Consider the following 15,992-nt stretch of genomic DNA (forward strand, 5'->3'; position numbering starts at 1 on the left):
TTTTATATTTAAGTTTATTTTTGGTTATATTTTATTTTCGTACTTTATTTTCAGCACAAATAGTTATTTCATACCTTGTTACGATGCAGATCATAACTTGAGTTACGAGGATCGGATTGATGCATTCTAATATGCGTTGGAAAGCTGAGAGGATGAGCTAAAAGTTTCATGTTGAAGTGAAAAGCTGATTCTAAGTGAAGGAGGGTCGAATAATTCGTTGAAGTTCCAGACTTAATTAAAATAGTTAGTTTGGGACAATTTTTGTAATTTTCGGGCCGAATCCTATAAGGGCCCGAATTTGCCTTTTATTATATTAGGTCTTTCACTACCATAGTAATCGAATTTTGAATTTGATGATACAATATTGCTTAGAAGATTTCATGGAGAGCTAATTCCCAAAGAGTTGATATGTTGTATTCGAATTCCACTTTGAGGTTTTTATTAATTTCAGTTTAATTTCGATTTCTTTTCAATTCTTCCTATAAACTCGTTTTCTTAATTCGATTGTTTCTTATAGGATAGAGTTGATTAAATTTGATTGTTTGTATGATCCTTAACTATAACCACGTTAGCGTAGCTTTTTCGTTATCGTGTTTGATTAAGTCGCGTTTGCTCAATTCGCGTCTGCTTAAATCCCTTTGCTTAATTTAGAAATTAGGAACATACATCATATAATATCAATTTGCGCTTGTCAGTGGGTATTGTAATCGAATGGGATTGAATCTGCTAGGGAATTGAAATTATAAGAATCGATGATAAGTCGGAAATCGATACAATAGATTAACTTATTTATCAATTTTGCTTTTACCTTTAATCATCTCTGATTTAAGTTTTGAACCTTAAAATCCCCCTTTTTTCCATTCGTTTGGTTATAACATTCAAGAGTCCTTGTGATACGATATTCGAGTGTCGCTTTCGTTTTACTACACTTTTAAACTCGTTTTTGACCCGTGTGTGACAGCGGATCAGCAAGACAAGCTCGAACCTAGAGCTCTGAGATGTATGTTTCTTGGATATCCTGAAGGAGTCAAAGCTTATAGGATGTGGTTCCTAGAGCTAGGTTACATGAGGTGTATCATAAGTCGAGATGTAGCTTTCAATGAAGTTGAGATGGCTTTCAAGAAAAGTGATGATGTTGTTCAAAATGCAAAGATCTTTGTGGAAAAGATGGAGTATGAAGAGATTCATGTTGAGGTGGAGCATAGTGATGCTGAATTGCATAACCCACATAAAGTCGAACAAGAAGAAAATGTTTCTGATGAAGATGATGAGACTGATAATGACTACCTCCTGGAAAGAGACAGGTCGAGAAGAGTCATCAAGCCACCTCAGATACTTGGTTATGCATATTCATGGCTTTTGCATTAATCTTTGTAAGTGAAGTTCTTGATCAATAACCTATAGACTACAAGGAAGCTATGAGGAGTCGGAACAAGACTGAATGGCTGAAATCCATGGATGATGAGATGAAATATCTTCATGATAACCATACTTGGGAGGTGTTCGAGAAACCTTCTAGAGCCAGGTTAGTCAGATGTAAGTGAATTTTCAAGGTTAAAGAAGGAATCAAATGAGTGATGTCAAAGAGATTTAAGGCAAGGTTAAGGTTTACTTAGAAAGAATGAGTCAACTTCAATGATATGTTATCACCTATTGTAAATCACCGATCCATTAGAATGTTGTTAGCCATGGTGGAAAATTTCGACTTAGAAGGTGAATAGATGGATGTAAAAACAGCCTTCCTATATGGTGAACTAGATAAAACAATCCTGATGAGGCAACCTAAAGGGTATACAGAAAGAGGAAAGGAAGATTATGTGTGCAAGTTAAATAGGTCTTTATATGGACCTGTACAATCTCCTTGACAATGGAATAGGAGATTTGACAAGTTCATGACACTCATAGGTTTCACTAGGAGTCAGTTCGACCATTGTGTTTACTTCAGATTTTGACTTGGAAGTTCACTTGTTATTGTGTTGCTTTATGTGGATGAAATCCTCATAGTAAGCAACAATGTCGATGATATTATGAAGGTGGAGGTTGAACTCCATAAGGAGTTCGACATGAAGGGTCTGGCAGCTACCACCTGGATTCTTGGGATTGATATTTGAAAAGATAGAAAGCAATCGAGATTATGCTTATCTCAAGAGACATGCCTGAAGAAGATTCTTGACAAATTTGGTATGTCGAATTCAAATCCTATTGTAACATCGACAACTCCTCAATTCAAGCTGAGCACGACTCAAAGTCCTAGTATTTAATTTGAAAAATCTTATATAAATAGTATTCATATGTTAGTATAATAAGTTCTTTGATGTATCTTATGATCGGTACGAGACCATATCTAGCGTATGGAGTGAGCCTTATAAGCAAATATATGGCCAACCCTAGGAAGGCATATTGGCAAGCCTTGAAGTGGATTATGAGATACATAAAAGGATCCCTGAGTAGGTTCTTGGTTTATGGTGAATCCATGAGTCATGGTGAAGCCGAAGTCAAAGGATTTGTCGACTCTAACTATGCAGGATGTATGTGCAACAGAAAATCTCTTTCTGGATATGTTTTCATTATGTTTTGTACAATAATAAGTTGGAAAGCTTCTCTTCAGAAGTTTGTTGCCTTATCAACCACTGAAGCTGAATATATTGCCCTCACTGAAGTTATGAAAGAAGCATTGTGGCTTGAAGGGTTTGTTAAGGAACTGAAACTTCAAGGTCAAGCTATCACTATTAAATGTGATAGTCAAAGTGCCATATATTTGTCGAAGAATTCAGCTTGTCATGATAGAACAAAGCAAATTGATGTTAGGTTGCATTTCGTCAGGGAGAAAATCAAAAGTGGAGAAGTCAAAGTGATTAAGGTTTCGACAGATCACAATACTGCAAATATGATCACCAAGTCATTGCCAAGTAGCAAGTTCTTCCACTGTACGCAGTTGATAAAGTTGCATAATAAAAACTACTTTGTTATATTAATGTTGTAAAAATTTTCCAAGGTGGATATTTGTGGTATTTTGGATCAGACTATAGTCGCGATAGGGATAACTTCATGTTTGGACAAGAGTTGTGTGTGGTGTAGTCGAAGTCTGTTCAAGCATGTAGGAGTCAGAGATGTGTGTGTTGTAGTCGAAGCTTATTCTAGCATACAGTTGTATAAGTTAGCTTGTTGTTTAAGTTAGATTAGTTCTTAAGTTAGCTTGTTGGTTAAGTTAGCTTATAGTTTATAAATAGGTTGCTCCCCCAGATTGTTAAGAGGTGGTTAAAGTTTATTGATATTTGCTTGTAAACAATTTTCCCTTTTGTGAAAGTAAATAGTAAAACGATTTTAACCAATTTTTATTCTTCTTTTTCCTTCTTCCCTCTCTTTCGTAAGCCTAAAAAGAGCTTCTTGTGTTTGTTTAAAAAACTCAATTTTTTTCATAGTTTTATATGTTACTGGTGCGATATTTGTCACAACAGAAACTATTGTAGTTATGATGTACTACACTCACTATAGTATTAACTCTCTATCTAACTGAAATTGATTGATTCTAGGTTATTTGTTAAAGATCAATTACAGTTAGATTTCATCAGCCTCACTAGTTTGCATATATAAGCAAAACTTTAACTTGAAACAAAGTCTTTGCATGAATTTCGTTCTCCTGCACCTCTGCAATACATAAATAAAATAAATGATGAATTATGATGAAAGGACTTATTATTGATTTTATATATTTAAAATAAAGTGTCAAATGAATATTTATAAGTAGAGATAATTCTATTGGTCAAAATATACATGCTTAAAAAACTAGCTTGACTTATCTTAATATGTTATTCTCTTGTGGTAGTGTGTTATTTCTGCTTGTTTCTCTGTCTTAAATCTTCGGAGGCTATGTGAATATTACTCATAGTTTAATTATAACAAAATAAGTAGAGATATTCTTTACTCATAATTTAACCTGGAAAATATTTTATTAAATTCTATTTAATCATGACAATTTTGAATTTTTTTATCTTAATTCGTCTTACGCATTTTCAAAGACGACTTTAGAGGTATGTGACGCCCTTTGTTTGGCTTGGTTTCTCCCCATTTTGTTGTGTTTATTTTTATCTATTGACTAAATCTAATTCAGTTATTTATTGTGTTCGATTAACAATTTAAAATATTTTTTACATTTAAACCATGTTCAATTTCTTAAGACTACCAATATAAAAAGAGTTTATAGAGTCAATATTCAGGAAAAATCTGTTGGTAAGATTTCCCAAATATTTATTTGAGGAAAAATAATGATTAATTTCATTTAATGGAATTTTTGTATCACAATTAATTGTAATGGTGGAGTGGTTTTGAGTTTAAATAGAGATCTAAAGTGTCAAGGGTACAACAATTGGCTTTGATACTTTTTGGAATTTAAATGTTATTTTAGAAAATAAAAGACAAATTAAAACCAAGAATTGCGCCGACCAAATTCAAACCCGATACAACTTGGCCTAAAAGGCACACTTGAACCAACGCACCTACCATTAAACCAATGCTTTCTTTAAATAGAAATTTGAACGACAATGAACATAACAATAACAATGTTAAACGACCAGTGATTCAAACAATGCTTCCTTCCATCAAATGACACGATTTTCTCTATAAATAGATATATTGTGCAAAGTGAAAATACGCACTAAAATCGATGTTTTAAGAGTCAATATTATATATATATATATATATATATATATAATATATATATATATATATATATATATATATATATATATATATAATATATATATATATATATATATATATATATATATATATATATATATATAAGTCATTTCTTTATTGAAAATACACACTAAAATCATAAATCAAAATTATATAATTTTAGAAATTATATAAGTTAATGTATGATTCATGTTAAGGTTTCCAAAGTATCCTGAATGGGATTCACCAGATTATCCATTTACATCTAATTTGTCTAAATTAGTGTGAGCGAATTGAACCTAAAGTTTAGTGTAAACACACGCTTTGAAATATATTTTGTGCAACTTTCATCGTATCGTTTTCATCTTCTTCTTGTTCATGTTTTGTAATAAACCCCTAACACAAGATCTAATAATTTTTATGTTCGATTTTTTATTTTCGATTTTGATCCATACTTTATTCATAATTAATATTAAAATATGCAATTTTAAAGAAGATGATAACAACTTTCAATGATAGTGAAAGGTACACAATTAATTTATATAATTTCTAAAATTATATAATTTTGATTTATGATTTTTTGTGAATAATTTTTTACTAGAACTTTGATGAAGAGCTAAACATGCATGATTGCTTATTCATAACCATGGTGAAAGGTACCTAACTATTTTAAATAAATGCATGTTATACGATGTTCTAAATCTTTGTAAAATATGTTGCACATAATTTATATTTATGTTAAGTTTGACATGTGCAGTAAAATTATGTATGCATGATTTTTAAATTATTCAAGTACGTGAGTTTGAATATATAAGAATATATTTGATTTATGATGCATACTTAAATGCAAAATATATATTAAATATTATTCTTTAGTGTAAGTAATTTATTTTAATTAATAATGCATTATTTCTAGATGAAATTATTTGGTACAAAAAAAAACATGAATTTGAATTATTATTTTTGTGCAATGATTTGTAACATAAAATGATGTAAATAAAATGTTAAAAACATCAAGGACATATTTAAATTGTATTTTAGTTTGTGCAAGAGTATATTAAATTTAAAATGATTTATCTCATATTATATGTGTATCATAATAGAAAATATTAATGATGTAAATTCATTGTTTATTTTGTATTAGGTTTTTTTGTTAAATATGAAACTTGAATTTATCATATGGTGTTGTATTTATATGGAGTTTATGAATTACATGTTTGAACCCATTTTATAAAATAAAAGTTAGTTATAACAAATTTGTTTGATCGTGGTTGTTATTTGCTACAAAAGTTTAATGTATTAAAATATATTTTGGATATACTTAAGTGGAAATAAAATTTCAAATTAAAAAAGTTAGCAAATGAAGAATGACATAAAATTTGTGTAAATGACAAAAGTGTCATGATGATAGTTTATCGAAACTATCAGAAATATAGAATATATGTTGTATATGATAACTATATTAATATGACAAAAGTATCATGATTTGATGATAGATGGTAAATACTATCAAGAGTTACATAAAGTCATTGTATGCATGATTAGTTAAAAAATTGAATACTCTGAATTTATTAAAGTTTGAAAAAATCTTGCAATTCTTTGAGGATATGATGTGTTTGGATATAATTGAATTCAATGAAGAAATCATTAGGGATGTGGTACAAACTCATATCTAATTAATCATCAATAGTGGAAACTTGACTCACACTTGAGTTCAATGACAAAAATACACTATTAGAGTGATTGAAGTACTTAATGATGGATACGTTTTAACGGGTAAAAGTACTTGAACCATAAGAATAAGGGTGGTAGGATGAAGTTTTCATCTTAATAGATATATATGATGTGTTTGCTAGAATGTATAATTATGGATGCATTTTTTTATATAGTCCACCTATATGAGAATGAAGTGGTGCCGCTTCATAGAGTTCAAGGGTTTGACTATTAAAATTCTCATGAAAAGGATATGAGATACAAGGCCTAATAAATGTCTCATATTAATAATTCGATCAATGATTCAAAATTTGTCTACCAATTTATTCGGGGATAAGTGGAAATTTAACTTACTAAGTAATTGTTCAAATAAATGACAAAATTAAAACCAAGAATTACGATGGTCAGATTCGAACCCAATACATTTCAACTTAAAAGGCACATGTGAAGCAACACAATTGTCATTAAACCAATGCATTCTTTATTAAGTAATTTGAACGAAAATGAACATAACAATGTTAGACGACCGGTGATTCAAACAATGCTTTCTTCCATCAAATGATATGATTCTCTTTATAAATAGAGATATTATGCAAATTAAAAATACATACCAAAATAAATGTTTAAATAGTCAATATATATCTAAGTCATGTGTGATTCATGTTAAAGTTTCCAAAGTATCTTGAAGGGGATTTATCAAATTACTCATTAACATCTGATTTATCTAAATCTGTGGGAGCAAATCAAACTTATAGTGTAAACACACGTTTTAGAATTTATTTTGTGCAACTTTCATCGTACCATTTTCATCTTTTTCTTGTTCATGTTTTATAACAAATCATCAGTGTCTAACATAATCATTTATTATATATATATATATATATATATATATATATATATATATATATATATATATATATATATATATATATATATATATAGAGAGAGAGAGAGAGAGAGAGTTGGAGTTTGAATTTGTCTAAGTTGAATAAGTCATCTACTGTTACTTAGTGGAGTTTGTTCCTAGTTTCTAGCTATAGTGAAGTATGTTTCCTAGTTTCTAGTGTAGTGGAGTCAGTTTCCTAATTTCTAGCATGTTTCCGTTATTTTATTTATTTCTCCTGTAAGGCTATATAATGCCATAGTCGTTGGTTTAATATATTATCACTTTCAGCTTTATATTTCACATTTGGTATCAGAGCAAAAACCTGTGTGAGAAAGTGATCAAGAGAGATGTCTGAGAGATCTAAAAAATTTGTGCAGCCAGCCATCCCAAAATTTGATGGCCATTACGATTTTTGGTCCATGACGATGGAGAATTTTCTGAGAAGTAGAGAATTGTGGAGTCTGGTGGAAGATGGCATTTCGGCGATGTCGATCGAAACAACACGGGCGAGTGAGGTGCAAAACAAATTGGTAGAAGAGGCGAAGTTGAAGGATTTGAAGGTCAAGAATTTCTTGTTCCAATCCATTGACAGAGAGATTCTGGAAACTATTCTTGACAAAGGTACCTCTAAGGCTATCTGGGAATCCATGGAAAAGAAGTATCAAGGCTCTACAAAGGTGAAAAGGGCGCAATTGCAAGCTTTGAGAAGGGAGTTCGAATTGCTGGCCATGAAAGAAGGAGAGAAAATCGACATTTTCCTAGGAAGAACCTTGACGGTGGTTAACAAGATGAAGATGAATGGTGAATCAATGGAGCAGAGCACAATCGTGAGCAAAATTCTCAGATCGCTAACCTCGAGATTCAACTATGTGGTGTGTTCGATTGAGGAATCGAATGATCTGAGCATGATGAGTATCGATGAATTACATGGCAGCCTACTTGTCCATGGGCAGCGATTGAATGGATGTGTGCAAGAAGAGCTGGCACTAAAAGTGTATCAAGATGAAAAACCTAGTAGAGGAAGAGGTCGCGGAATGTTCTGAGGTGGACGCGGTAGAGGAAGAGGAAGAAACGCAGTCGATCGTGCCATTATCGAGTGCTACAAATGTCACCAGTTAGGGCACTATCAGAACGAGTGTCCCGAATGGGAGAAGAAGGCGAATTATGTTGAACTAGAAGAAGAAGAAGAGTTGCTCTTGATGTCTTATCTTGAGAAACATCAGGCAAACAAAGAAGAAGTTTGGTTCCTTGATTCCGGGTGCAGCAATCATATGACCGGGTGCAAAGATTGGTTTTTCGAGTTGGAAGAAGGTTTGAATCAATCTGTGAAACTTGGAAACGACACAAGAATGTCGGTGGTGGGAAAAGGAAGCGTCAAAGTACAAGTTAACGAAGCCACTCAAGTCATACCTGAAGTTTATTATGTCCCAGAGCTCAAGAACAATTTACTAAGCCTTGGACAATTGCAAGAGAGAGGCTTGGCAATTTTGATTCGTGATGAAACCTGCAAAGTATATCATCCCAAGAAAGGTGCAATCATGGAGACTAATATGAGTGGAAACAGGATGTTCTTTCTTCTAACATCCAAATTGCAAAAAAACACAATGTGCTTGAAGACAGAAGAGGTGATCGAGAAGGAGACGAATTTGTGGCATCGCCGTTTTGGGCATTTAAACCAAGAAGCTCTAAAACAACTTGCACAAAATAAGATGGTTATTGGGTTGCCGATGCTGAAGTCCACGAAGGAGATATGTGTGGTGTGTCTGACTGGAAAATAACACAGAGAGTCGATGTCAAAAAGGAGCCTTTGGCGTGCATCGAGACAGCTGCAGCTGGTGCACTCGGATATATGTGGTCCAATTACACCAATTTCACACAGCGGAAAGTGGTACATTTTAACTTTCATTGATGATTTCACTAGAAAAACTTGGGTTTATTTTCTCCATGAAAAATCGGAAGCACTCATCACCTTCAAAGCTTTCAAAGCAAGTGTTGAAAAGGAGATTGGAACCTTCATCGCTTGCTTGAGGACAGACCGTGGAGGGGAATTCACGTCCAATGAATTCAGAGAGTTTTGTAAAACTCATTGTATCACCCGGCAATTGACGGTTGCATTTACGCCACAACAGAACGGAGTGGTAGAGAGGAAGAATAGAACAATAATGAATATGGTACGATCTATGCTGAGTGAGAGGCAAGTCCCAAAGGAGTTTTGGTCTGAAGCTACAAGATGGAGTGTGCACATCCAGAATCGATCTCCAACAGCAGCAGTAGAAGACATGACACCTGAAGAAGCTTGGAGCGGTTCAAAACCTGAGGTGGAGTATTTTCGTGTCTTTGGGTGCATAGCATATGCGCACATACCTGATCAGAAGAGGATAAAACTAGATGATAAAAGCAAGAAATGTGTTTTCCTCGGAGTCAGTGAGGAATCGAAAGCATGGAGGTTGTATGATCCGGTTACGAAAACGATCGTGATAAGCAAAGATGTAGTGTTTGATGAAGACAAAAGCTGGGATTGGAATCAAACCAGTGTAAAAGAGAAAATACTCGACTGTGGAGAAGAAGAACAGAATACATAAGAGAGAGAAGATGACATGGCTTGTCCTCTGCCAACCACAAATTCATCGCCTTCTGGTTCGTCTTCGTCTTCCGCATCTGGTGGTAATTCGACACCGCCAAGCCCAGTCTCTTCTCTTCCCAGTCCAATTCCGCCATCTCCATCAAGATCGATTGAAAGAGAAGTGGTTGCAGGCCCGCGGGTAAGGAGAACACCAGGTTATTTGGCTGATTATGTCACGGGTGAAGGAGAAGATGAGGAAGAAAGTTTATTGGTCATGCTATTGATGATGATGACAGAAAACGATCCAGTCAAATTCGAAGAAGCAGTGAAAGACAAGGTGTGGATAGAAGCAATGAAATATGAGATCGAATCGATCGAGAAAAACAACACATGGGAGCTAACTATCTTACTTGCAGGTTTTACACCAATTGGAGTGAAATGGGTGTATAAAACAAAGCTGAATGAAGATGGTAAAGTCGACAAATACAAGGCGAGGTTGGTGGCAAAGGGATATGCTCAGTGTTATGGTATAGACTATACCGAAGTCTTTGCTCCGGTGGCAAGGCTCGATACGATTCGAACTATACTTGCGGTTGCAGCACAATCAAATTGGGAAATCTTCCAATTAGATGTCAAGAGTGCGTTTCTACATGGGGAACTAAAAGAGAATGTGTATGTGCGACAACCGGAGGGATTCATAAAGAAAGGAGAAGAGGAGAAAGTATACAAGCTGAGGAAGGCATTGTATGGGCTCAAACAAGCCCCGAGAGCTTGGTACAGCCGTATTGAAGGATATTTCTTGGATGAGGAGTTTGAGAGGTGTCCGAGCGAGCATACTCTATTTACCAAGACGAAAGGAGGTAAAATTCTCATTGTCAGCTTGTATGTTGATGACTTAATATTCACTGGAAATGATAGAGCTATGTGTGATGAGTTTAAGAAGTCGATGATGATCGAATTTGAGATGTCAGATTTGGGAAAAATGAAACATTTTCTTGGGGTGGAGGTGAAGCAGAGTGTTAATGGGATTTTTATTTGTCAAAAACGGTATGCTCGTGAAGTTTTAGCAAGGTTTGGAATGGAAGAAAGCAATGCTGTTAAAAATCCAATTGTGCCGGGAACGAAGCTCACAAAAGATGAGAATGGCGAGAAGGTGGATGCAACTATGTTCAAGCAATTGGTTGGGAGTCTTATGTATCTAACAGTGACCAGGCCGGATTTAATGTATGGATTATGTCTCATAAGTCGATTCATGGCAAATCCAAGGATGTCACATTGGCTTGCTGCGAAGAGGATCTTAAGATACTTAAAAGGTACAATCGAACTTGGAATCTTCTACCGGAGAAGTGAAAGCAGCAGTACAAGACTTATGGCATTCACGGATAGCGACTACGCCAGCGATTTGGATGATCGGAGGAGCACAACAGGCTGTGTGTTTTTGATAGGGTCCGGTGCGATTTCTTGGGCATCTAAAAAGCAGCTTGTTGTCGCCCTTTCCACCACTGAGGCCGAATATATTGCCGCTGCCTTTTGTGCTTGTCAATGTGTGTGGATTAGAAGGATCTTAGAGAAGATTAGAGCTGAAGAAGTGTCTGCAACCGTCATTCATTGTGACAACAGTTCGACGATTGCTTTGTCCAAACATCCAGTCCTTCACGGGAAAAGTAAGCATATCGAAGTACGGTTTCATTATCTTAGAGAGCTGGTGAATGGCAAAACTGTTAAGCTGGAGTATTGTGCAACAAAAAACCAAGTTGCGGATATTTTTACAAAGTCGTTGAAGCTGGAGCAGTTCGAGAAACTGAGAGCACTACTTGGAATTGTTAACTTGTCTGAAGTAAGCTTAATTCAGGATAGTTAAGCTTAAGGGAGGGTATGTTGGAGTTTGAATTTGTCTAAGTTGAATAAGTCATCTACTGTTACTTAGTGGAGTTTGTTCCTAGTTTCTAGCTATAGTGAAGTGTGTTTCCTAGTTTCTAGTGTAGTGGAGTCAGTTTCCTAATTTCTAGCATGTTTCCGTTATTTTATTTATTTCTCCTGTAAGGCTATATAATGCCACAGTCTTTGGTTTAATATATTATCACTTTCAGCTTTATATTTCAGAGAGAGAGAGAGAGAGAGAGAGAGAGAGAGAGAGAGAGAGAGAGAGAGAGAGAGAGAGAGAGAGAGAGAGAGAGAGAGAGAGAGAGAGAGAGAGAGAGAGAGAGAGAGAGAGAGATTAATTACTATACACTGTCAGTGTAAAAAGTTTTACACAATCGATTCATCACCATCACCCATTTGCATTACTTTATAGATTTTAAAAATAAAAATCAAACTTGTTTCAACATCCAACGACTATGATCAACTGACGGTACACCGTCAGTGTATTTCAATTAAAGTCATATATATATATATATATATATATATATATATATATATATAATATATTATATATATATTATATATATATATATATATATATATATAATTATATAATATAATATATATATATATTATATATATATATTATATATATATATATATAAAATATTTATTTTGATTAAGCCAATAAAAACCTCAAACTATGTGTTAGATAGTATTTATACATATACTTATAAATTATGCATCAAAATATCCACATGTTGCCAATATATGCATCCAATCCGATGATTATTTTCTCTATCATTTGGTTTGTTTTTCAAATTTTATAATTGAGAGTGATTTGCCTTGCGCTTTTAACTTTCTTGATATAGCTTGATTTGAAGTCTTCGAAAAAACCAAGTGAAGAAAAAAATGGATACTTATTTTTAGACTACTTCAACATTAATATAGTAAGGATGTTTTCTTTAGGCCGATATAATTAAGATTCTTTTAATACAATGTAATTAGAAAAGTTATATAGTCAATTCACCTAACATCATTTTGGTAGAAATTCCTTTAGAAAATAAATAAATTCTCGCCAATAATCTACTCAAAATATATGAAATATTAAATATTAGTCTATTGTCTATCTCACTTCACTAACCCCGACGACCAAATTAATAGCTAGTTGTTGTTTTGTTCGTATTATTCTTTTACAATAAATATTATTTCAATCGATCTTAAATTCACATCAATGCATTTAGAAAACAATTTTTTTATCCAAAAACATGTTATTAAGTTGTTAGGTTGATATAAATATATATATAAACTAGTCTTACTCTCTATTCTCAAATAATATAAAATCATGTTGGTCTCTCCATAACATATACCAAATTTTTAATTTACAAAAAAACGTGTAGCTTGGCCACCTAAATTTTTTCATAGCAAATTGGACCTAAACTTCAAATGAGCAAATCCAAACTTTCATGTGCATTTGGTAGTCAGCGGTTAAAAAACACTTGAGTTGAAAGAGTTGAAGAGTAGATGATGGAAATTAATATAGCAACCCTTCCCTACCAATATTAATTCCATTTATGGTCACTAACTAGTATCATGTAACCGTAACATCCATTTATTCTATATAACAAACTAGCACCCTTTCATTTCAAATCATTCCATACCCAAATTGTTACCATTATCACTCCCCCAAAAGCAAAACAATGGCACCAACTTCATCACCACCAACCACTCTTGCTTCCAAGAATCGAGTCCTAATCATTGGTGCAACAGGTTTCATGGGAAAATTTTTGACTGAGGCAAGTCTTTCCTCATCACATCCAACCTATTTGTTGATCCGCCCCGGAGGACCTCTTCTTTCTCCCAAGTCTACCACTATTAAGACTTTCCAAGACAAAGGAGCCATTATCGTTTACGTAAGTTATAATATAAACTTTTTGGTTCAGAGTTAACATATATATTATTATACGTAAAAAAAAAAAAAAATTATGTCACTGTAGGGTGTGGTAGATAACAAAGAGTTCATGGAGAAGATTTTGAAGAAGTATGAAATAGATATAGTAATTTCTGCAATAGGAGCTGAGAGTTTACTGGATCAGATTACTTTGGTGGAGGCAATGAAATCAATTAAGACCGTTAAGGTATAGTATCTCTATTCAAACTTATGGTTTAATTAATGAGTTCTATTTTTTTTATAATAAAACAGTTTTTATTAAGATGAAACTTGAATTAATGGACAGTTTAGAGTATAAATCGATAAATAAACAACTACTCTTGCTACTGTTTTTTTCTTCAGTTATTTATGGTATTAGTAGTTATAAATAGTAGTTACTTTATGTTGATAAGTTTTCAATTATTAAAGGTATCTTTATTTCTTTAGAGCTATTAGAAGGGGTACAGCTAATATAACCTAAAAAATATTACAAATGTGAACCAAGCATTTTAATTAAAGGTAACTTTTAGAGTACACATATGGTCAATTTGTGCACCCATTTTTAGTTATTGATTTAATAATTTCATATTTAATGACTTAGATGTATGAAAGGACAACATATATAGTAATATTTTTGGGGGTCTTACATATATATTTATCAAATGAGACTTCTAAAAAAAAAAAATTTACTAGGGTCTCTTGAAAATGTAAAACTCATTTATATTAAAAAAAAAACATAATGGATTAAAGTAATTTAATTTGAAATAATGGATTGATATTAGATTGTTGTGATAAGTCTATTAAAATTATATAAAAAAATACAAGAATAAAATCTAAATATTGTGTGTTAAAACTTTATCAATAATCTTCATATCAACCACATGAAATAGTATCATTAATAAAAACAATTTTGTAAATATGTTGATATCAATTTTATCTCAATCATGTGAATAGTATCATAATGTTATGAATATGATTGCATTAAACACATGTTATAAACTTATAATGAATTCAACATGTTGCAGAGGTTTTTGCCTTCAGAATTTGGTCACGATGTGGACAGAGCAGATCCTGTGGAGCCAGGTTTAGCAATGTACAAACAGAAACGTTTGGTTAGACGTGTGATCGAGGAATCTGGTGTACCCTACACCTACATTTGTTGCAACTCCATCGCATCTTGGCCTTACTATAACAACTGTCATCCATCATCGCTTCCTCCACCGTTGGATCAGTTGCACGTCTATGGTAACGGCAATGTCAAAGGTATATAGTAAAACAAGCACTTATAGCATTAACCATAAATTATCATTTTATTAGTAACGTGATTATGATTAATTATGCAGCTTACTTTGTTGATGGCTTTGATATTGGAAAGTTCACTATGAAGATAGTTGATGATCATAGAACAATCAACAAAAATATTCATTTTCGTCCTTCTATTAACTGTTATAGCATGAATGAACTTGCTTCTTTGTGGGAGAGTAAAATTGCTCGGAAAATCCCTAGACTTTTCGTCTCTGAAAACGATCTTCTAGCAATAGCCGCAGGTTCAATCTTGCTATCTTCTTAATATTATTATGTATATTTTAATGTGACAAATAGTATGAAAAGTGAAATATTTTTGTTTATGTGGAAATGCAGAAAATATCATACCAGAGAGCGTTGTTGCATCACTCACTCATGATATATTCATCAATGGATGTCAAGTTAGTTACAAGATAGATGGAGTTCATGATGTTGAGATTAGCACTCTTTATCCCGGAGAATCATTCAGGAGCATGGAGGATTGTTTTGAGAGCTTTGTTGTCATGGCGGCCGACAAGATTCGTAAAGGGGAGAATGGAGTTGCCGGCGGAACAAAGTCTATGGTAGAACCAGTAATAATCACAGCTTCCTGTTGAAGTTATATATTCTTTTGAGTCATAAGACATGTTGATGTTATTTTCAAGACTGTCCCATCATATGTCATGTGTTTTTGTTGAATATTTGTACTAAGTATGAATGACTGTTGTAGTGTTGTAGTGTCTATGTATGTTCCGAGTGGCAACAACTTATTGTTATTCTGTGTTCGCTTTAAAGTATTCATGTAGTTGTGTTGCTTTCTAATATTTGCTATAAAAGAAACTGTCTTTTTCCCCCAAGAGCATGCTTTCATTTCATTATGGTGAACATATCTGATAAATACCAGCTAGTTAGCCAGTTTATAAACCCGCCTCCACCATCACAGACTCACAGTCCTGTAGCCGAGCGCGCATATCGACAAGCTTGTCAGCCATCACCGTGAACTCAACTGAAAACTGGCATGAGCTCACTGTTTTTTTTGCTGCGCTCGTTGCCTCAAGTCTTTTTTTTTTGAAATT

At 33.4% G+C, this 15,992-nt stretch overlaps 2 protein-coding genes across 2 annotated transcripts; both read left to right on the plus strand.

Moving 5' to 3' along the window:
• The first annotated feature begins 7,701 nt into the window (after positions 1-7,701).
• On the plus strand, positions 7,702-8,319 carry LOC127095805 (uncharacterized). The gene has a single exon (XM_051034442.1). The coding sequence runs from the start codon at positions 7,702-7,704 to the stop codon at positions 8,317-8,319; it is 618 nt and encodes a 205-aa protein (XP_050890399.1).
• A 4,854-nt stretch (positions 8,320-13,173) lies between these two features.
• Positions 13,174-15,773, plus strand: LOC127097507 (leucoanthocyanidin reductase). Its single transcript, XM_051036004.1, has 5 exons — positions 13,174-13,615; positions 13,700-13,840; positions 14,658-14,895; positions 14,976-15,179; positions 15,274-15,773. The coding sequence occupies exons 1-5, from the start codon at positions 13,403-13,405 to the stop codon at positions 15,531-15,533; spliced, it is 1,056 nt and encodes a 351-aa protein (XP_050891961.1). The 5' UTR covers positions 13,174-13,402; the 3' UTR covers positions 15,534-15,773.
• The last annotated feature ends 219 nt before the right edge of the window (positions 15,774-15,992 follow it).

Source organism: Lathyrus oleraceus, chromosome 6 (genome assembly GCF_024323335.1).
Source record: "Lathyrus oleraceus cultivar Zhongwan6 chromosome 6, CAAS_Psat_ZW6_1.0, whole genome shotgun sequence".
In the NCBI taxonomy this organism is placed as follows: Eukaryota; Viridiplantae; Streptophyta; class Magnoliopsida; order Fabales; family Fabaceae; genus Lathyrus; species Lathyrus oleraceus.